Genomic DNA, 24,247 nt, shown 5'->3' on the forward strand with positions numbered 1-24,247 from the left:
GCTTTGAAATGCGTATATTTACGTTGGACATTTCTAATCACATCAATGGATAAAAAAATTAAAAAAACGAGGGCTCACCATTGATTATGACGGCCTTCAATTTCTCTATATAGGCTTTATCTCTAAAACCTAAAAGAAAAAGTTCATTAGGTAATTTTATTAACCGTGTAATCATTGATCTTGTACATAAAGTCCGCTTTGCTGTGAAAGCCGTCTGCACAGACGACCCTGAAGTATCTCTCACTGTTTTTAAAATAAAAATCTGTAAGCGACTAAACATAACACCAAGAATATGGATAGACTTCACAAGCTCTGGGACTCGCAGAACTTGGCTTGGTAGTTTTATTTTTCATTCATCCTGCTGTTGACAGATTCGTTAGCTCGTTTTGTTAACTTATCAAACGTCTACTGGTTAGGTTTGCTGTGAGGTGCATCTCTTTTCGCCAGTCGTCGAATCCCTGAAGGGCACTGTACTGCTGATGTGAGCGCTAAATGTTATCATACGTTTTACATTTTATGGGAAACGTTTATTAGCTGCTTCGGACTTTCGCTTTTCGATGAGGAAAAACTGAAGACAGAGCATGACTTTGAAAAATCGGTATCTCCTTCCACAAATTCAAATAAATTCCTTAGTGAAACTGAAGATGGAGTGCATTTTCAGCGTATCCCTGTGTCGTAGCAAGCTACATGCATTATATCAATTTGTTAACCTTAGCGCCAATTAAAGAATGCAGGAAGCTCAGATTCCTAACGCATAGCTTTGTTTGGGACGAAGACAGTCCCGAAAAACAGCTTCGACTCCTATTCCAGAACACACATCTTAAATTAATGCAGTTACTTAACAAACCATCTCCGTAGATTCGGAGGTTCTTGAGGTGATCCATGTTAATCATCTCGTCGAGTAATCCCAGATTTAGGGCTATGAGTTCCTTGAAACATATGTCAAGCTTTTCAAAGCTCTAACGTTTCAAATGCTAAAAATATGCATACATTCCCGTTACAAGAATCATAATGAATAGTACATGGACTATCTACAGACTATGATTACACTGTCTGCTAAAATTTTTGCTGTGGTTAACATCAGTTGGCACTCTCACATTCGTTGAAGGCAAGGTGACATTTATACAGTCATGGCAGGCGCGCATGAAACCCAGGGAGTGACATTTATACAGTCATTACAGGCGCGCATGAAACCCAGGGAGCAAACGAAAACACCTTTACAGGGCTCTAGCTGCACCACGTGAGAGAAGCGCCATATTGCCGCTAGTCTAGTCTGTCGCTGCTGTTAGAACAACGCAGGGGGGAACTTTCAAGTACTAGCGCCACCCGACTGCACCGTATACGGGTTTTGTTTCTTCACAGAATGCAGCGCGGGCGAATTGATGCTCCCGGCAGGCGGCTTGTCTGGAGCAAATCAGTCGGGGATAGAAAGCAGAACTTTTTTTTTTATCTCGAACAACGCTGCTAAGTCAGAGGCGGAACGGTCACAACAATCAATCTTTCTCGCAGCTCGATCGCCCTCAGTGAAGCACTGGTTGCGACTTTTCCTTTTTTTTCACCTCCATTATTAGCGCCTGGTTCGCCAGACGGAGTCCTCTCGCTCTGCGTTGTGCATTATTAACACCACAGCGTTGCGCGCCCACCGTCTTCCCTTTGAGACATCGGTCGATGAATGCTCGGAATGACTGGTCGCAACGCATAAACCGCCCAGGGAGGCTTCTTGAAGGGCATAGGTTGCAGCCTTGCCGTAAGAGAAAACAAACTTTCTGCTAGTATTTAATAAAACATTCAGGCCACCCGCGGTGCTTCGGCCCGCCCTTTAAACTGTTTCAGCGAAGTGCTTGTTGTTAGTGGGAGATGTCGCGAGTTCGAGCGGCACGTCTTTCTTTTATGAGGCCCACACATGGAGAGAGCAGGGTGTACAGGTGGTGCAAGTAGGTCAGCGCTTTCCGGCACCGTATACATTATGTACTACAAGGACCACAAACTAGAGCTAGACCGTAAACAGGGCCTGGCAAGCACGGTAATGAAAATCTCATGAGAGATTTATTTTTTCACATTTCCTTCCTGTGCAGTTGGGTTAACACCTGACCTGCATAAACAAACATAGCAGCCACAACTTGACATCATTACTTGGTAGCAACACACTGCTGGTCCTACAATAACTTCGCTTTGTTTCAGGTATGACTGGAAGTACATGGAAACCAAGCAAACTCCTGAGGAGGTTTTCATGTCCAGGCACGGCGTCTGCAAGGACTACTGCCTTTTATTTAGCGAAATGTGCAGGTATGTGTTTCTTTGAACAAGTGTGTTTCGATCGGGCGCTGTGTTGGGTTCTACTTGACAAGGCTGCGTAGTTGGACTGTAGTCGGTGCAAACTCGAGAGCATGACTAGAAAACAGCGCGTTCACGCGGTAATCAAGTCGAGGCGACGCAACACCCTCGACACAACTCCATGGGATGTGTCGTCTCTTTGTGCGCTCCGTGTCAGCGCAGTGTGTTCTCACGTTTCCCAGTAATCTCCTTTCTAAAAGAATGGTACGCACCCAACAACCGCACGGATTCTTTGCTGCAGCAAAATATTATTTTCGTAAAATTTTTTCGCAGCAATGAACTCGTCAAAGCACAAGTTCTTGAACCTAAGGCTTAACTTTATGCTTAGCTGTACACGTGAAGAGCTATGTCATCGCCTTTTACAGTCGTTAAAAAAATGGAGAGGAGAACAGTTACAAAAGAGTGTCGTGCGGTTGCGTAGCACAAATTCGAAGTGTTCGCTCAACATGAAACGAACATTATGATACCACCTACGAAAAATGCAATATCCTCGCAAACATACATTTTCATTTTTTCATTTCAGTTTATTTGTTTTATTCTGATTAACAGAAACCGGAGCAAACGCAAAAGGCAAGAAACCTGACAAAGCCCTCTGCTCCGTGTGCAATTCAGCAGACAGGCATAAGAAACATCACCACAGTTATTCCACACAACGTGCACGATTTAGTTGGGGAGGAATTTTAGTCTATTTTTCTGTCAGTGTAGAGATGAGGGAACTTGGGAACTAGAAGCGCAAATACATTTCTGCGGGAAACCTGCTAGCTTTTGCTGTCAGGTTTCACCTCGTACCAAGCCCATCCTACGAATTTTTGTCCCTACCGCTTATGAAAACATGTGCTTCTGTAACTGGTGTTATGCGTATACCTTATTCAACATTCATTATCAAGCGCTATGCACATATGTACACTTTTTCATAGAAAACATTTCGGTACCAAGCCTGATGTCACGTTTATCAGTTTTCTCAGAATAACTTGAGGTGAAATATTATTTTTCATTTCCATACTAGGGGTATAATAATTTCATCACTGCAGGGAACATACGGCAACGTGCTCTCTCATGCAGGCTAGCTGGCATCAGAGAAAAGACACTACAGGGCTTCGCCAAGGGCTTCGACTATCGGCCCGGTCACCAGTTCCTTCCGGGCCAAGACGTCACACACGCTTGGAACGCTGTCTTCATCCTAGGAGCCTGGAGGTTCGTCGACACCACCTGGGGCACAGGTTGGTGATCTGGCCAATGCGTAAGGATGCGCGGAACGCAGTGCATGACGCCGCGCCCAAACACGGTGACAGCCCAGCGTATTCTACGTGATTACACAGCGCACCTAGACCTGCTCATTCAGATGCTTTCTGGGCTGCGCCGCATGTTATGAAAATATCTCTAAGCTTCAGCTACACACCACGCTTCCGCATTCATCAGCGAACGTCTTTATCGGCTGATGACTTCTCCAAAAAGGATTTTTTTTAATGGTGTAACATATTTAAGTTATTGAAGTTTATTGAATTCATGCCTTTTCAATGTAGCAGTCATTATGACCAGGGAGATAGAGTTTCACTGACAATAACGAAATGCACCGATCTTAACTGACGTTTTTAACAGGCATTCAAGCACAATTTTAGAACTAAAAATAATGGTCGCGGCAAATTATGCCTTGTGCCAGTTCGTGACATTTAATTTCAATGAAAATAAAGCAAAAATTAATAAAACAAAGCTGCGCTATCTGTTTCGCTGCCAACAACATACTTCCACCCGGAGTGTAACAGAGCATCTGCCTTTTTTTTCTTAGTATTTTTTGGCAAGTTTTCAATGTTACTGAATCGTTGGTATGTTGTAGGTTCTCATAACTAAAAGCATTCTGGACATGCTTTCAGCATTGTTATGCTAACTTCGGTTGCTGCGTCACTTTTCGAACAGTCCATGCATGTTTGGTATTGTCGGATATTATTCAGCGATTTCAAAGGAGTTTCAGACTTAAATCGCTCTCAGCATGACCGCGTTTTGTGTTCTACGCGCCCTTGCATTATGATTATTGGAGGTACTTGCCTGTTACAGCTGATTGCGCACGTGGAAAAAACTCTTCTCCAGGTCACATGCTCAATTATCGCACCTTCGCATGGGAGTTATATTAAAAGTACTTTCAGTTGAGTATCCTGTCAGGTAAGAGTTCAATTTAAAAAAAATCACCGTTGCAGAGGCTAGCGCAAGCAATTGCTAATGCATACTACTAACTTTGAGCTTAAGTTGAGTGTATCTCCACAAACAAGGAGATACAATGGTTGTGGGGGATGCAAGGGGAAAAAGCTACTCAGGGGCAGCTTGACTGGCCCCAAGTACCGTTACAATGGCTGCCGCAGAGCAAAGAGAAGGATTATGAATAGACTGAAAGTTAAAACAAAGGCAAAAACCCAAAAAGATACAATTCAAACAGTGAAAAAGAAAACAAAAATAAAGTACGACATACATAGCTTATTACAGTACACAGTCATGAGGACAAAAATATTTCAAACAGGTTGCTTACAGAACAAGTGAGCACGTCGATGTTACATTGAGTAAGGTCATTTAGTAACTTTAGCAACCTGTAGCATAACATTTATCCACCATAATTAGTTCGCGGATGAAGAACACACCAAGTCTCCGGAGCTCGAGTAGTGTAGGGGGCTACGCGTTTTGTAAGATTGGCGAGAGGGCAAAGATTACCGATTCTATTCTTTGTGTCTTTACGGTAGGATAAAACCAGGCCGTGACTCAATAAGGCGGGAAGTGTCAAGGTTCTATGATCGCAGAAAAGGGGAGCAGAATTAAAATCGTGAGGCTTATTGCATATGACGCCGAGAATTTTTTTTTCTGGATGACAAGCAGTCTGTGAACGTTTGTCTATTTTAAAAAGAAAAATGCAATAAAATAAAGAAACATACCATTGCGAGATTATCAGTGAATGAAATATTGTGCTAGTCATATGTAGGCAGACAGAAAAAGCCATGCCATTTTTAGACTGAGTGCTCGTGCATGCGTACTGTACTACAATTTATATAAACATCGCCTATGAAAAACAAAGCATAAACAAAGATACAAAGACAAGGACACTAAAGAAAAGTGCACTTTCTTTTTCCATTTTAACTTTTCCACTTTCCGACCGAGGAAAAATGCAAAAACCTGGTCAGAGGTGACGTAGCCATTCGTGGCAGCGCGTGTGACCTTGCATTGTTTCTCGCGCGCTTGGCGCAGGCTACACAGATCACACCGGGAAGTTCATAAGGAAAATCAACGAGCACTTCTTCGTGACCGACCCCGAGGTGCTCATCTGGACGCATTTTCCTTGCGACGAGATGGAGAAGAACTACTCGAGGTAAGCCGCACTTTCTCGTCTGTTTCTTTATCTTTCGTTCACTGCTTGACTCTTTTTCACCGAGTCGCCTCCATTACAGCCACTATTCAGTGTATAGAATCGGTGCTTCGTGCATTCCGGTAGCGTCTCGTGGGGAAACGTTGTGCTTTTCTTATCATTTTCTCATAGTTCCTCCTCGAGCCCTTCGGGAGAAAACGCGAGGTTACTTAGTAGAGGGTGAGGTGATAGAATCTCGGCCTTGAAAACCCCGCATGTATTGAGAATGCGCTTGGGGGCGCCTTCACGGGAGGGGGGGTGGGGGGGGGGGGGAAGGGTAGGTGTGCTGGGTAAATCCAGCTCACGTGAAGCGTAGACTTTATCTCTCCTGCCTGCATTAGAGCCTCAGGTGGAGTTGGAAAGCGCTGGCTCAAGGGAAAAGCGCGGACGATTTCAGCTACCCTAAAGGGCAAACAAATAGTTGCGCGCGGCTTGAGCAATGCACCCGCGTTTTCAGTGGCCCCGGAGTGTTGTGATTGGCAGCTTTGGTTTAAGTGTAGCTCACGAGATAGAGGGTAACGGAGGGTTTTATTTTTTAGAAACTGAAGGCTCATTGTTACCGAACGTTGAGCTCGTCAGAACAGATAAATAAGACAATGGAGAGAGGACACAAAAGCTAAAAAACAGGTACGTGAACAGTCGAAGTTCCTGTATGTGTTTTGTGTACTACTGCGTCTGGGCAGAACTCCAGAGGTGCCTTAAAGTGACCGGAGTGCGCCGGAGTAATAAAACCAATGCGGTGAGACCGGAAGTCATCGTGATGAGCATGGGGTTTCCGTGCTGAAACGACGTTTTCTTACAAGTGTACTTTCAGTGCATGTATGTGTATCGCAACATGTGCCTTGTGCATGCACGTAGCGCGTACGTTACGTACTCGCATTCATGTGCCTTTGTGCAAGTATGCACAGAGGCACATGAATGCGCGCTAATAGAGGCCTAGATATTTGGGGAATTGGAGAAACTTATATAACTGGCGCCCAAAAAAGCAGGACTAAAATGCTCAGTCGCCGTTGTGTCGTACATTGGTCATGATGTCGTCTATTAGCTTTCCCGCAAATTGCCATCTGCACACGATGTACCTTGACGGTATACGACATGCATTAAATGGCAGCTTGACAAAATAAACAAAAACAGCCGTTCCGCAAAAGCTATCCCCTCCCCCCCCACACACACACACACACACACGCGCGCGCTAAAAGCAAGTAAATTAAGGCCCTCTGCCCCTGTAGCTTTCATTACCACTACTCACAGCACAGTGTTCGTTTTAAAATCTTTGTATGCTTTGTGTCTTTGTATGCTTGTTATGCGAATAACCAGATCCGCCAAGTGCTTACAATCAACAGGACTTGTCGGGCTAGTTGGTTGATCATAATGCAAAAAAGACGAACTGCGCAACAAGTGCGTTAGTGTGTGTCTGCCTCCCTTTCGTCCGTGTTCTTGTTGCGCAGTTCGTCTTTTTTGCTTACAATCATTTGCCCGAATGCAAAATAGGCATTCAGGTCGCCTACCACACGCACACATATTAATGATACAAATGTTCTCTGGCGTACTTTGCATTCGAGACACGTTTACAAGCCAACACACTTAAGCTGAATGTCGGTCTGGCAGGCTTTACCCGATGACGCGTTCCCAATACCCCTCCAAACCTGAGGAAGGTTTACAAACTGCAACAATATAAAGAAACTACAAAGTAACACAACATACTATTAATAAAAAAAACATCCAGTGAGATTTGTAGAAAAGTATTTGACACTCCCACCATGCAAAGTGTCATTAGAGAACCGACGTTTCGATGCCTCATCGGCACCTTCTTCAGGGTTGACCAGGGTGACCTCTTACGCCTACCCAGTCAACCCCGAAGATAGTACAGACTCAGCATCAAAACGTCGGCTCTCTAATGACACTTTGGTCGGAGTGTCAGTCTCTCCTCTCTAATTCACCTCCCGACCATCAAGAACTCCACCGAAATGTTCACGCTACAATCAGTGAGCCTTGCATGCAAGTAAACATTTTCATCCGGATGCTGCACCATGAGTAGCCTTGAGGAACTTAGGGTCTGTCTTCCACGACAATGCTTTAGTCAACTGATATAACTTCAGAACCAGAGTTGAAAGCTAAAAGGTTCACTTATGCAATACTATTTTCGGCTGCCTGAGCTGGCTGTGGTTGCATCTTTATGAACTGTAAACGCAAAACCTCCTGAACACTGAAGCGCTGGCAGACGACGGACGAAAGGAGGACGAGACGCACAGCGCACTGTGTGTCTCGTCACAGCGCACTGTGTGTCTCGTCCTCCGTTCGTCCGTCGTCTGCCAGCGCTTCAGTGTTCACAATGTCAAACCAACTCGCCCAGCAACACACCCTGCTAAAGCAAAACCAGCCATGTGAGCATTCTTTAAATAATCTTAATCTCTACAGCGAGGACAAATAATTTTTTCTTTCCACCACCCCCAGGTGGCAGCTGCTGGACAAGCCCCTGACTCTCAATGAATTCAACTCGCTTCCGAAGGTGACGCCCCATTTCTTCCAACTCAACATGCGCTTGCGCACACGACCTCAGAACCCCATCATGTTCCGGGTGCGCACGGAGCTGCGGCTAGCCTCACACGAGCCCATGCGTTACAAGTTTAAGCTGTACCCGTCTGACGAAACTGAGAACGCGACCCTGAACAACTATGTCTTCTGCCACCTCCTGGAAGATCGTTGCGTTGCCTGCTTTGGCGTTACGCCACCCACGGAAGGCCGCTACTTCCTCAAGATCTACGCCAATCGTGAACGGGACATGCGAGCAGCCACTGTGACCGAAGGGGGTGCCACAGCGGCCAGCGCCAGCCTGCAGAACATTGGCATCTTCCTGCTGGACTGTGTTCGTGCCAAGAAGTACCTCATGCCGTACCCGTTGAACGAGGTTCCGTGGGGTCCCACCCAGGCCTTCTACGACTACAACATGCGGCTCGTAGACCAGACGGGGCCCGTGATCGTGTCGTGGGGAGCCAAGCGCAAGCTCACCATCGACCTGTCGGAGTCGATGCTCGTGAGCCACCAGCTGCTGGACTCGGATGGTGTGGAGATGGACCTCAAGGGAATGATTACCCGCGAAGACAAAGACCGTCGCGTCACATTTCAGATCGTGCCGCAGCGAGTAGGCATGTTCAAACTGGTCATCTTCGCCATGCCCAAGCCAAAGCTGAAAGGCAAGTGGCGGCTGCCGTTGGTGGCCACTTTCCTGATAGACTGCAAGCTCACCAGGCTGCAACTTGACGAGGAGCTCCGACTGGCTCACCACAGGCCGCCTTTGCCAGAGGAAGACAGGGAGAAGGAGAACGAGAAAGAAAAGGGCAAGAGAGTTAAGATATCGACCATGCGATAAGCTTCCCCTTGGTCAAAATGAACCGACTGTTTGGTTTGACAGAGGCACTGTTAGTTTCCAAGCAACAAGTCACTAACTCTGCGGCCGAGACGTAGGCTACCACAGGTGTCAAGACACCGTTTCCTCACGATGGAACGAACAAAGATGACGTGGTGGGCTGTTCAGATGTTTTGTGGTGCCTGCGTTGCCAACTACAAAGGCCTCTTTCCCACTGCCTGGCATCTTTCCTTTTAGGGCCAGGGCTCCCCGCCACATTTAGCCTTTCAAGCCGTGCTCTGTGCTGTGCCTCCTCCAGTGCAACGAAGGTTAAGTGCTGGCTGGTACCTGATGCTGAAGAGCAATACGCAATTCTGTGCGCCTACGAGGTTAAGGTTACCGTATTTGAATGCGGTTTCAAGGGCATAGGGACGAGATAAGACCACTGAGATGTACAATTTCCTTACCTACAGTGTCTGTACCACGTATTCAGTGCAACGAATTCTACGCATCTCAGTTCTTGAATCTTCCAAGCCTCGCAAACCGACTTCCGTTTCAGAGGAAGACTTTTTATTTTGTAGTGACTGTGCGTGTTCGCCACCAGAGTTCCCACTTCGTAAGTGAGCCAGATAACTCTCACAGAAGTTGCAACTCCTGTAAATCTTCGCTGAGCTACCTCTTGCTACAGGCTGGTCGCTTGGCTTCTCGTTGGATGACGGGCTGATACAACCCATGGTCGTACCTAAGTCTTTAATAGGGCCTATCATGGCTTTTTTGATTATGTGGAGATCATGGGCCTGCCCAGAGCAAGTTCGCTGGATGCAGAAAAAGTAGATGCGCAATTCATCGACATGTTTGTCGTCATTATGTCTGATGCTTGTAACGCTTGAGGTCTGATGCGAAAAAGGTAAGTGACGCCACTAGCAATGCTAGACAGCGCGCTTGAATGTCGCTAAACGAGAAAGAATAAGAATGTGTGCTAGATGTTTATGGACGCTTACTGTCCATCGCTGCCAGCGGTGGCGGCATACGCTTAAGCAATACAACTCGGGATGGCTTGTTATAGCGCTATGATGCGTATGTGCATACGCAAGAAGGGAACTGCGTTCCATCAGATGGCGCTTTATAGCTACCTTAAGGGTACAATATGTGAGTACCTCGTATGGCTTCTGTCCGGATTGCTGTCGGGAAAATATTTGTCTGAGAATTTGATATCACGTTTTCTGTTAACTGCGGTGTTATTTGATTGTCTTTTCTCAAAGATTCTTTGTGACCTTTTGCTTGCTTCGCATATTATTTGACTATTATTTCATGTGCATATGTGGCCTGTGAATTGCTCTTTTAACTACATTTTGAGGAGTTAATACTGCAATTCGTTTTGTTTTTGAATTACTTTGCCGTTAAGAGATAGGTCGCTTCTTTTGTAATTTTATGAATTGCTGTATAACCATTGTCGTTCATTTTTGTATTCTTATGTAATGCTCTATAGCCGCCGTCTTCCTCCTGAGCTGTCAGTTATCTAAAGGAGCCGGGACCTCCTGTCAGGCTGTTTCTGCAGGTTTTAGTCTCGATTCCTCCTTTGCAAGAGAGGAAAAAACAAACTTCGAGCTTCAGCTTCAAACAAAATTCGGTAAAGACATTTGGCTCGAAGCCCATAACATTTGATGGCTGTATATATAACGCTTCCGAACTTAAACTAACCAATGTTCATTTAATTGTAGCTGCAGCGGAGCGACCAGATGACTCCAGAAGCGCGACGTTCACTGTCACGCATGCCTTCCTTCATGCGTTGTGTGTAGCTGATTGGCTACGCAGCGAGTACAAGTGCCTTCTGGTAGCAAGGTCATCTGTATGGTTCGGTGCTTGACCAGAGCGCTAAACGCGAAGCGCCACATGTATTGAACGTGTGCTATTAGAGAAAGGAAGCATTTTTTACATTCCTCTTTCGGATTCAGAGAGTTACTCACCATATGTAAGCCATATACTTGGAAATAAACCTGTTCTTGTTGAAACTGCGTTGAATTCATTATGAAAAGATGCAAAATTATCGTAAAACACATTGGTTTTAATAACGACATGCAGATTTTATCTAAGATCTCAGATTTGATCTAAGATGACATTACTTTATCAAGCACTCAATCAACGAATTGAGTTAATTAAAGAGCAAAAAGTTATCCTTGAACTTCAAGAGATGCAATGAAAAGGCTTGACAAAGGTTTACTTTTCTCACAGACACTTGCCCTCTTTTTCCTGCATTTGCCGCATGCAGCAAGACGGAAAAAATAAATACCCTAAGAAAGCGGGAACTTACAGGCATTAAAACAAGTGGAAAGCACAATGACGTAGTAACCGATTTTACAGTGTTTAATTGCGAATCCGTTAATTGTCCGACACAAACCGCGTGACATCAATATCCACGGTGCACACAATTTTTGTCAGGTCTGTAAAAAAAATTGTGTTGTCTAACACGTGACTTAGCTATCCCATCTCGAAAGCATAATTACGTGCAACACAGTAGTGCGAATACGGAGATAAATGTGTTTTACTCCTGACCTATGTCACTAAAAAGGCTACCTATGGACACTCTCACAACCGGGCATGACTTTTTCCTCTCTTTTCCCCTTTGTAAGAACTACATCCCTCAGTAATTTCACAGTGCTGGTGGTGGTGTGAACAACTGTTGTTTATAGGAAGGCCGAGTACGGGACCACCCATTGTGGCTGGGGTCAGTCCACGACTCTGATAGCTTCTGCTATCCTGCGGGGCCCCGCGCGATGAGCGGCTCTTCATAGCTCAGATTACAAAACCTCTTGCAATCGCTCTTTCAAGAACCGGCCACACCTTAGAGCCAAATATAATTTCGTAAGAGCTATTCCCCTCCTTTTGTTTTAACAAAACGAACACATCGGTGAATTATGTAAGATGAATGTTAATCAATAATTTTCCTGTTAAAAATAGAAGTGCGTCTGTAAGGAAGGGGCTATGTGCATAATTCAGAGGAAGTTCAGTATAAGGCGGCTATTATTTTGGGTTGCTCGGTGCTTTCACTGTTTGAAGCCTGTTACAGCCGAGATAAATTACAATTTCACGCTTGCATGAATAAGTCTTAGTTTTCTTTATTCACATTCCGTAATTGAAAACAAGCAACGAGACAGTGTGCGCGTGCTTCAGCCAATTATTTCATCGCCCTCACATGCACCAAATGGCCCCGAGCGTGTATTTCATCTAGTTGCTTGCTCTATAACCGCATGCAGATTTTCGGTAATAACAATCGTATGTTCCGTGCAAATACTGCATTAGGAAGTCGAGATAGGCTCGAAGTACCTGAGGGTGCTTCGGGCGCCGTATGGAAGTGCAGAACCGGTGTTAGCAACAGTCAATTTTAAGGAGTATAAACAGCTAATTTTTTCATTCGTGTTTGCTTCTTGCAGATATTGTGTTAGGCATTACAACGCATAATTTATAACCTCCAGGTGCTTTGAGCCTATCTTGACTTCCTAATGCAGTACTTGTACAGAAGGTACAATTTCCATTGCCGAAATAAGCATGTCACTAGCTTTGTTTTGTCGCTCATATTTGCAGCAGTCGCCAACTTTTGCACCATTGTCGCCGACTGAAGGATTGGGGAGAGCATTCCTGTCTTCAAAAAAAAAAAAAGGCAACGCATCATGCCCAAGTGTTGGTTCAAAAATTGTGGAGTACATTACTTATTCTCAGGTAGCAACTTTCCTATCATTCGTCAGCTTATTCCACCCCTACCAGCATGGCTTCGGTCAAGGTCACTCTTGTAAATCCCAGCTCATTTTTTCCCTTCATGATATTCACACGAATCTTGACCTTAATATACCCACTGAAGACTTTTTTTTTAGATTTTGAGAAGGCTTTCAACAAACTCCCGCATCATCACCTGCTACTAAAACTGTAAAGTCTTAACTTAGACTCTTTTGTGCTCCCTTGGATCAGCAATTTCCTAACCAATCGTCTCCAGCTTGTTGTCCCCAACACCCATTCATCCTCTCTCACATCTTCGGTCAGGTGTTCCCCAAGGTAGTGTACTAGCCCCTCTACTTTTCCTCATTTATATTAACGACCTGCCAGACAACATGAAATCTAACATACGCCTGTTTGCTGACGACTGTGTGATGTTCCGTTCTATACATAACCTATCAGATTTTACTGCCCTACAGAACAATTTCCTGAAAGTGAAAGAGAGGCGTGACACTAGGCTCCTGAAAACGAATGTCAATAAAACCTTTTGTAGTCTTTCCACCAGCGACTTAACTATTCACCTCCTAGCTACCTCATTTACGGTTGTCCTATAACTCAAACCGACACTATCAGGTACTTAGGTATTCATATCTCCAGTGACCTATCCTAGTCCAATCATATTACTGATACAGCTTGCTCGGCCAATCGCGTCCTTAGCTACTTACGGCGTAACACTGCCATAGAACCCCCCTTCAGTCAAGTTAATCCCTAAGGTGATGTCGCTTGTTAGACCTAAACTAGAGTAGCAGATTCTGTATTCGATCCTCACCAAACTAACGAAATTTAATGGAATCTATGTAGAATCGTGCATCACAATTCATTCTTTCGAAACACTTTTATCGCACTAGTGCAACCAAACAAAAATCCCAATTTGAACTTCGTACTCTAGCATCGCGCCGCAAACTAGGTCGCCTTTCTCTTTGCCATAAGTTTTTCACAGCTTTCCACCCGATAACGTATTCATTCGTCCAGCCCGTCGTTTATCCCATCATAGCCATTGCAAAGCAGTCCACCCCCAGCGCGCCCATACCACAACATTCCAAAAATTTTGGTCTCCTTACTGCCCTGGACAGGAACGACCTTCCCGGCCACATCGCTTCTTAAGACTGCCACCGAAAACCATTTTTCGTCACAACTGCCATACTCCCCGCACACTCCTTATGCAATACCCCTGAAATGGGGCCTTTGATGACCTAATAAAATAAAATAAAATTACCATACACAGATCACTCCTTGATAGTTTCCTATCCCCACTATACAATTTATAAACCAATTTCTTCTCGGTGCTGTTTCGATTTCATCAACCGAACGCTTGGTGTGACGTGTAAGGTCACGTGAAGGTTTAGGCCAGGTGAAGAAGGAAAAAAAAAGGCAGTATAATCTCTGGTACATACTTCGAATTCAGTACAACGCTTAAGCCAGCCAGCTTCACGAGTTGAAATGACAAGAAACGACGTATGAGCGGTTGCAATTTTTTCATCCCTCGCGTTGCCTGGACACTTTTAACACCTCGCAGCTATCGCTCGGTTGATGAAACCGAAATAGACGATAAGCGAAGGCATTCAACTTTACATTCTTCAGCGGTCGTGGACTAATATCACGTGGTGATCTGCGTATTCTAATGTCTTACGCATCATTAAAGAGAAGAATACATGCAACGAAATAGGGCGTCCGTTTAAAGCTATCAATCTGATGCCAGCTTCTTTGTCCTGGCAGATCACGTGGGGGCACTATCTATCTAAGCCAGCGAAAATGTGCCCGGAACTGCATAGAAGCTGACGTAGCGTGGACAACATTAACAAGAAATATTTGTTTTTCAGACAAAGACACTGACTTTGCTTTCGAAGCGGATGATATATTGAAAGTTACGCAATTAACAGCTGAGCATAGAGGAATAAATAATTGTAAGAACACTAAAAGAAGACAAGATGAAATATCGTTCTAATAAAATCTATATGGAGGACGAATGTCCTTATGGCTCCTGCAGTGGTTGAGGCGGCGGTGCGGTAGGGTCTATGACGTATAGGTCGAGGATGAAGGTGCAGTCTTGGAGGTCGTTGGCGTAAGTGGCGAAGTACAGTAGGTAGCAGAAGACAAACACCCACTCGGCGGCGATGGAGAACGAAGCGCTGGGCGGGTACTGCACACAAGCCGAGACAGGCACAGAGTTATTCGCGTCCGCGATGGTCATGGTCGATTTGCTGTGAACTCTTTAATTTGGACTCGCTTCATTCGAACTTTCTAATTATTGAACGGACAGTTTGGACTCGTTAAAATTGTGTTTTTTAAACACCCTCCTTAAATAAAACTACGTAATTGGAAGTTAGGTGGGCAGATGAGATTAAGAAGTTTGTGGGGATACGGCGGATGTAGCTGGCAAAGGACAGGGTTAATTGGAGAGACATGGGAGAGGCCTTTGCCCTGCAGTGGGCGTAGTCAGGTTGATGATGATGAGATTCGTCTGTTGCACACAGTCCGTTTAAATAATGCATATTAAAGCATCACTAGTCACAAACAAGCGGCAACGTGTTATCAAACGTGAATTAGCATGAGGCAAAGATGTATTGATTTCAGTCCACCGTCACGCCTCTCACATGTCACCTTAGCTACCGGAGGGAGCTGGTCGCTGCTGTCGACTGCAGTCACCTCTCCAAGTAGCTGCCAGGCCACCCCAGCGCTAGTTCCGACTAAATACGCAAAAACGTCAGCAATGCTACGGAAACACCTCGATGAGTGGGCACAGTTAAGACTACAAGCCGTTACTTTCTCAAGTGATGCACCGCATAGCAGCATAACTTTTGTCACGCTCGGGTCGATATACGGAAACGCTGCTTCTGTATACAAGCACAATGTTCGGTATGAAACATGTTGTTTTATCACAAAGGGCATCGAACAGCAGCCTACAACTCAATGAAAACCTATCGGTAACAAAGTACTGTAAGAGAATATTGAAAAAGAAAGCCTTCTTGAGACATGGGGCTATATTCTGAAAGAACCTACTTGAAATGAATATCAGTTTCCCATTTCATTTGGGATGACGTCAGCGTGACGCTATGATCATGCGATGGCCGCAAGGGACGAACCATCGTTGCGGCCAACGCGATAAATCTCCGGGTAACGCGTTTACTCGTAGGCGATAACCGGCGCCCCTCATCGTCCGCGCCAGTCAGCCATTGGCTGCGGCATGCAGCCAATAGCGATGTCTGGTCTCGCCGGTGAGTAAAAGGTTCGGTTGCTTTCCACGGAAGCTTGAAAGCCACAACTACGTCACCGGATAACAATGGCCCATTCCAGACGACCAAATGCATCCGAAATAGAGAATGTATAATGGGTCCTAATAGAATAGAATAACTTCTCCCGGCGCAGTTCTGTCGGCGTTGTACATACAGAGAGCCAAAACACATCTGTAGAACATGTTCTGGGCGTGTTTCGTGCAGAACACGCGATATCTCGCAATGACATTTGGTTAAAAATGGTCTGGATGTAAGCACGTGCAGTTAAACTCATAGGATTTCATCGCCATTTTCTTGCTTTCGTACTCACAATGGTTTTAGGAGTTGCGGAGCACACAGTTTTGAAGTTCTAGACATGTGTTTTGCATGCTTTGTACCAAAGCGACAAGCGTTAAGATGCTTGCTTTGGGTTGTAGCGCCGACGGGTTTCTAGCAATTCACATCTCGAGAGTTCCTGCAATACCAATATTGAGGAGTTTTTACGCAGTGGAGAAGGTCCCGTGGTTATGGGAAAGGGGTTATAAATGCTACATTGAAAATAACCCTTCGGGCGTCGCTTGGACGAAATATCAAAGCAAGAAAAAGAACGACAGCGCGGTTACCACTGGTTAACGCGAGATTCAGCGACAGCTGTTAAGGCAGTTATGCTTTACGATATGTTGTGGTAGAAAATACGAGAGCGGCCTCACATCTCTATGGCTATAGGGCGCTCTTTTTAGTTTTCCACGCACAGCCGTTTTCGTCTAGGTCTCCTCTCCAATTCGCTGTTCTAGACGCGCAGAGCCGCCCGTCACCCTATCCTCGGACAGCGCGTTTCGCAGCCGCTTCCGCAGATGGACCCTGCTACATTCATCCGCTCTCACCACACCCTTCCTCCTCCCGCGGTAACCGCGCACCGGATGGTGACTGTGGTACGCCTTCGTACACTCTCGTCATACTATCCTTCTCTCGCCGTCCCATCATTCCATGGAAACCCTCTTTATCCTTCTGGGGTAACTACCCTGCTGTTGAATCCTACGGCAACCAAGTACCTGTTGCGCTCTCTGACGCTGTCTGCCATACCGTGCTCCCAAGGTAATCATCCTGCGATTGAGGATTTCTCCGCTTCCGCCACACCCTCCTCCTTCCACGGTAACTACCTTCCGGGCGGTTACCATTGTAACCCGCCTCCGGTTACCCCTTCCAACGCTCTCACCATAAAGCCTCCCTCCATGGTAACCCTCCTCGTCCTTCCAGGTTAACTATCCTCTGGGTGGTTTCCGTGGCAAATGCTGACCGGTTGCGCCTTCTTGTACTCTCGCCATATCCTACTCCTTTCAGGCTAATCATCCTACTGGTGGGTTATTCCTCCGCTCTCCACATACCCTCCTTCTTCCCCGGTAACCACGCTCTGCACAGTTCCTGTGGTAACCACCCACCGGTTACGCATTTATCCGCTCATGTCATACCTTCCTGCTTGCACGGTAACCACCCTCCGAGTGGTTTTCATGGCAACGCACCCACCGATTACGCCGACGACTACGACATACTACGACATATTACCACGAGACGCCACAACCAGGAACGGGCGCTTAACAGCTCTCGTTGTAAAAAAAACGAAGTATAATATTCCAAACGATTGTATTAACAGCGACCACAATAACAGTGAACTAATCACACACCAGAATGTGCCCGAGTGACAGAGAAACGGAGCGTTTACTACGCTACTCACAACTTTCGCCCTCCGAGCACAGATCGATTTATTGTGAAGAAACGTGTTTACGCATTATCGAGCGCTTGCTCTACAGCACATGAACGTACGCCATCCAAAGGATGATTTCAAAGTTGGCTAGTTTCATTATTTTACCAGCTGCGAAACTGCGGATCATCATCTTACCAGCTGCGAAACTACTGAGCAACATCTGAGAGCGACCTGTGGCGAATTTTAGCACGGAACAGACGGAGGGGTCCAGGTACAGATAGGCTGGTACTCGCATACTGGTGGCGCATCTGATTTTTTTTTTTGCTTCATAACCGCATTTAAAGCAGCACTAAACAGTTCGTCTGGTCACCAAAGGCGGCGTGATAATTTGATAGCGTCGAGTTTTTGCTCGAATAAAAACGCCTGCTTTTGGTAGTACACTGTTCTCATGTGGAGTATCGCATATGATTCCAGAGAGCTCTGTCGTGCTACATGCATGGTACACGCATTTCGCTGTCTCTCAAATCTCCAACCACGCTACAAATAAATACATACAAATACATACATACAAATACATACACACAAATACATACATGGAAATGGGATAGAAAAGGATAGAAAAGGCGAGGCATCCACGGAGCAGCAGCATCATCACTACTAATTTGTGATTGGGTCGAGAAGGCCTGCCATTAAGCTCGCCCTGTACCGCAAGCGTACCTTGCTCGCGAATGTTAACATATCGTAGTATGATGACGTGGCAGTACACGCGGCTATGTTTGTCGTCCGTAGCTCTGCACGTCTCATAATTTGGTTTTGTGCGCTGAACCTAACAGCATCAAATACTATTCGGTGAAGTGTCACCGAAATACTGAACGGGGAGGCTAAAAGGTGAGTGCTGAATGGCTATTCAAAAAATGTAGCCAGCAGACGCCTGCCCGAGGTGCCTTACATTGCGAGAGTATTGCCTGAAGAGAGTTTGGTTGACCAACTCCGGGGGCATTGCTTCGAAGATGCGGACATTCGTTCTTCGGAAATTGACGGCTGGATCGTAGATGTCCTGGCGCCCCTAATTAAAGAAAAAAAGACAGCCTGTTGACAGTGAGTTGAATATCGCAACTAATGACAAATCTCTGAATTACACCAGAGTATATCCTGGCTGTTAGAGTGGTTATCTGGTGTGCAATAAAACCCTAGAAACAATGCTCTTAATGCAGAAAACAGAAGGAACTGACAATAGGCACCGCTGGCAAGCGCCAGTGTTTGTTGCAGAATGATGCGCCGCTACATTAAAAACGGTCCCACCCCCTTCATTTCTTAATTGTAAATCATCTTGGTTATGCATTTGGATTTTTCCTGATAGCTCCCTCTAGCCTGAGACCGTAATAATGTGTTTCTAGTCAGCACAGGCGCCTGTCATCTCCTTCTATGTCCTATTTGTCAAAGCACTGTTCCCTGTATTTTCTCAGATCATATAGCACCCAATGCGGCTTAGCACACTTTGGTTATCCGCGATATTACATTTTTATGACTGCGTTTTAAACTCTAAAGTTAGAGTTCTAAAAAAAAAACACTGGAAAGAGATGTAAGAGTTCTCAGAACTGCTCTGAATGAATCAGAATTACTGCTTAACTGGGAAAAATCTTCAACCTCATAAATAACTTCTCTCCATGTATCACAGGACTAAATGGCTGTCTGCATAAATATTATCAGGTCGCAAGTCTGCAAGGAACTATCAGGAAATGCCTTGAATCAAAGCCGTGTTTCACCAGACTCAAAATATGCAAAAAATCTCAACTAGATTTTCACCTTCGTGAATAAGCAGTATTGGGGCTTACCTTCCTGACGTAGAATTCCTCGCCAACAGGAGCAAATATAACCACTGAGAGATTTTTTATTAAGGAATGATGCGTCACGAGAGTTGCTCAAGAACTAACTTGAAGTGGATACGTTCTATAAAGACTAATTGTTATCTGGACAGCTTGTTCGAAAACATAGCCTGCAAAGCGACTCATCATGGCAATGAGTGCTGAACAATCGGCTTTTCCAAAAAGGGGATGGAGTCCGGAACCCAAGTTCGCGGCGCAGGCGTTAACGTAACTGTGTTCTTGTAGAGATAGGTTAGCAGCTCACTTCCCAACGTGGTACACAACTAACCGACCACTGTGAGGTAAAAGCTTTATATTAAAGCCAATCCCTTTCACTGGCAACAAACTACTTGCTGAAAGCAGTTTCAAGGCGCTGTAGCTTTATAGTTTCGTATTAGTGTTGTAATAGTGCTGGTGTAGGTGTTATCAGAACTAACTTAAGACGATGTGGCATATAACCATTTAAAGAGCGGCAAAGAGCACTGGGACGCCGCAGCGCTGGTGCTGGCTAGCCACCATGCACACACATCTCCTAAAAGCGCGGAAAGCACACAGAAACAGCTAAGTACATGACGCAATATGTGTAGCTAAAAAAAAACAAAGAACAAAGAACTGAGAAACGAAACAAACTCAGCAGTCGGCAGTCCATGCAACATATGTCATGGATTACAGATTGCTCAATTATCCACCGTTTTCAGTTATGTTCATGCAATGACAACGTGCGTATGTACAGAGTACGGCCGTAGTACGTCTTCAACTTTTTTCGGTTTCATCTAAGTAACGCTTTCACGAACTTATTGATACTAAAAAGAGGGCGATCTGTTCACGGCATAGAAACGATGCCGCTAAGCGCCCCTACATCTCCTTCTTCTGGAATCGCACTAAGTAGCCCTGATGTGCAGTGCTAACTTATGACGCATATCAAGTGTGTTAAGAAGTACTGAACGGCGAACTAAAAAGAAGACACCCTCGTGACCAGTAAGCCACGAGTTTAAGCTATACTTTCGAGAAGGGCAGTTTGATGGTCAGCCGTAGTTATTTCTTCGTCAAGCCATTTTGCCATTGCTATACTTTGCTTCAGGGAACGAAATTAGTAACAACTAGAAACAAATAAACAAAAAAACACAGATTATGACCGGCATTATGAAAAGCCAGCGAAGTTGAACAAGTCCGACGGCTGCACAAACAGGTAACGATTTGTACAAAGATATAGGGGTTTTCTAGTCATATATATTATCGACCTACGACTTGTTATTAGCCAAAAACCTTTGCTCTGGCCCTTCGAGGAGGTAAAGCTGCCTTAAACGTGCTGATGACAATTATGCTTTTATGGGAGATGAACAAATATGGGTATGATGTGCGGTGGTGTCTAGTGCGTTAATTCTTTTTCTTGTTCTAACTGCATAAGCGGTTAGTCTCCTCAGAAACGGTATTAAACCTGTTAGCCCAGGATCAAGGCCTTCAAGAAGAAGCAAACCAGAATGCGCATGCGTTTGGCCTCTATCATTTCCTACGGCCTTGCTGAGTGTACGTACAATAATTGATGAAGATAGAAAGAACAGTGAATGTAATGCCGATGGAATTCACATGGTATGCGAATCGAAGTTTTTGGCTTGTCTGAATGTAGAGACTCAAATAATGGGTCCAGTAATTGGGTATGAAATTCAAAATTTAGTATTAGCTTCTTCAGAGCCTTACCAAATGCCGCAGAGGAGTTGAACCGGCCTTAAAGCGGAGTGCGGTGTTTTATTTCGAAACCAGGAACGTTAGCGCCTGATAAACTATAGTACAAACCTTGTCATTAAATGAGGCAAGGCGTTTACTGGTGCGTTCAGTTTATCTTCTTGTCAGTTGATAAATGGTGCGATGATTACTATTAATTTCACATTGACCCTTTCCCTAGCGCCAAGAATAAAAGCAATGCTGAGAAGGCAAGCCCTATGAGCATACTCAAATGCTGCCAAAACACATGCGGCTTCTTTTGCGGTCTGTCTGTCAGAGGTGACAGAAGCATTCAGATTTAGTAGAGCACGGAAGAAAAACCAAAAGAAGGCAGCGAATTTAGCTAGGTTTCTCAGCTTGTGAGGGTGCATGCAGGTCTTTCTTAATGATTCCTTCTGTAGTATTATATTGTCCTCCGATACTTTATGCCGACCATCAGGTTCTTATCCTCTACGATGCTAAGAGGTCAGCCTATAGCGATGCAGTCATGTAATGACACATGCCGGTGTTCATGAGCTCGGGCTGTAAAAGTCGAACAGGCCTGATTGCTACCAGATGTCGCGAGTGCGGAATCTGGATAGGTTGTAACCAAAATCCAGAGAACGGGTTTCATTGAGATGATTATAAAGGCATAAAAATGCGCAGGGGACAGGGCACATGAGAAGTAGACAGGACGAGCGCATAAATAACAATTGATTTCACCTATTGTCACCCATTAGCGCAGTTTTAAGCTTCTAACCATCTCGTACCAACTAGCTCCTCATCGCTCGCTCCTAGATTTCATTGAGATATTGAGATTTCATTGACTGTTCGCCTTAACCCTGAAGCTAACAGAGCATCTTGTTCAGCTGATGCTCGGCACGCTAAGCAGTTGAAGAGAGGTCCCTAGATCATCTTGACAGAAAGAAACAAAGCAGCGACCACCTTGGCGCTGATATCACCCATGTTCCTCCTGAAGCAGTTCTCGAAAGTTGTACTCTAATCTTTACTACGGTGCATGTTGTGAACGCGAGGTGACGGTGAAAATGAGTGCACCCTTCTCACGGGCTCGCGACTCAACCAAGCACGTCTTGGAGCCATTGCCTCGCGTTTTGTAGCTCTCACTCAACTGTAAGAAATCGCGTGATGAGTTGAAGAGCGGTTATGAGAGAAAGAAATGTGTAATAACTGTCTCACTCGTGGTCGACAGCCCGCGAAAGCAAGCTGAAAGGAAGCTCCTGATTATTTCCTACTGGAGCAACTCTTTGTCTTTTCTTTTTTCTACAGCATTATTTTTTATCTAAAGCAGCATATCTTCGATTGTGTCCCTCTGACGGACTAAGGTAGGGTGGATAGGGTGGAATAATTTGAAAAATGGTGTCCATGCGATATAGAACTGTATATGGAAATCCACCTGTCCTACGTACGTTTTCGGTATGCTGTCCATAAGTTGTCTATAAAATTTCTATGTTTTCTATATATTTCGCATGATGTCATATCGCGACCGTATGTTGTTATACGCGTTTTCCGCATAAATCTACATCTACTCCGTATGCTACATATAGACTCCGTATAGTACATGTGGAAACAAATGGAATTCTGGAACTCGTAATATGGAAACTTTCAGCAGGGATTTAGACAAGTTTGCCCCCTATCCCGAGACTTTACTGGGGTGCAGCCCGCCAAGGATACTGACTGAGACTGGAGAGCGCTACAATCAAGACAAGGGGACAGAACACCATGACACACGAGCGCAAACTTTCAACTGAGTTTATTTTCGACATGGCGCATATTTATACGCATCTAATCATGGGACACACAAACATAAAAGCACTAGAGCCAGCCAAGATATCAAAGCAATCACCTACACCATGCGAGATATAAGCTATCCTCGCAAATCATGAACTTCACACATGACCGGCTAAAAACAATTTTTCTTTTTTTTTTGTTAAAACCACAGACGGGTCACTAACGAACCCAGCACCTTCCTTTTCTGAAGCCATGCAAAATGCTTCCCACACTTCCCTTGTGGTCTTGTCCTTTGCTTTTATGTTCGCTAATGCTTTTATGTTGGTGCGTCCCATGAGTAGATGCGTATAAATATGCGCCATGTCGAAAATAAATGCAGTTGAAAGTTTGCGCTCGTGTATCGTGGTGTTCTTATGTGGTGTTGTCCCCTTGTCTTGATTGTAGCGCTCCCAAGTGTCAGTATGTACAACCAACTAGCCCCCTACAAAGCTTTATTGAAGGATACTGAACACGACGCAGACGGAGGCGATGGCGGTGAGCAGCGTCTTGACCCTGACGTTGCCGAGGTTGGACGCGCCGTCGGCCGTGGTGGTGGTGGTGAGCGTGTACATGAGCCTCGTCTGCGCCAGCATGTGCACGAAGGCCGATACGAAGAACAGGGAGGCGCCCAACACGTGCGGCATCAGCACGGGCCACGCCTACGTCGTGAGCGAGGAGGATAAGGAGAAAGAGATGCGAAATTTCCCAATCATTTTCACGCTACTAACCAACAATACTCTTACCTGCAATTATTCAGGGTATGATGGATTTCACTAATGCACTGAAGACGTACCTAAGTGAAGTTGGTTCTTCACACTTGATTACTGAATTAAAGCACATACATAGGGAAGGTAATAAAGGGTGACTGGTTTCTAATTCTAATGCTAAAATTTACGACCGCAATAACATACGGTACAAAACAAATAGGCAGGGCACTGTTCACAGGCGCTCTCAACTTTGGCTGCGGAGGCTAGCGCCTGATAACTTGCTCCCTTATCTCTACCCTACTGAAAAATGTATATTGGTTTGAATGGGTCAGCAAATAGTACTATGGCACATTTGGTTTGGCTTTATAGGATGAACGTCCCAAAGCGGCTCAGTCTATGAGGGACGCCGTAGTGGAGGGCCCCGGATAATTTCGGCCAACTG

The 24,247-nt window shown here is 45.2% G+C and overlaps 2 protein-coding genes across 2 annotated transcripts in view; one reads left to right on the forward strand and one right to left on the reverse strand.

Moving 5' to 3' along the window:
* The window catches only part of LOC144130354 (uncharacterized), a 49,785-nt gene extending 38,714 nt beyond the window's left edge, over window positions 1-11,071 (forward strand). The window contains exons 6-9 of the mRNA XM_077664284.1: window positions 2,182-2,286; window positions 3,397-3,554; window positions 5,560-5,680; window positions 8,171-11,071. Of these exons, the coding sequence (XP_077520410.1) occupies window positions 2,182-2,286; window positions 3,397-3,554; window positions 5,560-5,680; window positions 8,171-9,086 (1,300 nt within the window). The 3' untranslated portion in view covers window positions 9,087-11,071. The remainder of the gene's footprint in view (window positions 1-2,181; window positions 2,287-3,396; window positions 3,555-5,559; window positions 5,681-8,170) is intronic.
* Window positions 11,072-14,674: 3,603 nt separating this feature from the next.
* On the reverse strand, window positions 14,675-23,755 carry LOC144130355 (uncharacterized). Its single transcript, XM_077664285.1, has 4 exons — window positions 23,565-23,755; window positions 19,580-19,623; window positions 18,694-18,810; window positions 14,675-14,970 (listed from the first exon to the last, which is right to left on the reverse strand). The coding sequence occupies exons 1-4, from the start codon at window positions 23,740-23,742 to the stop codon at window positions 14,803-14,805; spliced, it is 507 nt and encodes a 168-aa protein (XP_077520411.1). The 5' UTR covers window positions 23,743-23,755; the 3' UTR covers window positions 14,675-14,802.
* Window positions 23,756-24,247: the final 492 nt, after the last annotated feature.

Source organism: Amblyomma americanum, chromosome 4 (assembly GCF_052857255.1).
Source record: "Amblyomma americanum isolate KBUSLIRL-KWMA chromosome 4, ASM5285725v1, whole genome shotgun sequence".
Classification (NCBI taxonomy): domain Eukaryota; kingdom Metazoa; phylum Arthropoda; class Arachnida; order Ixodida; family Ixodidae; genus Amblyomma; species Amblyomma americanum.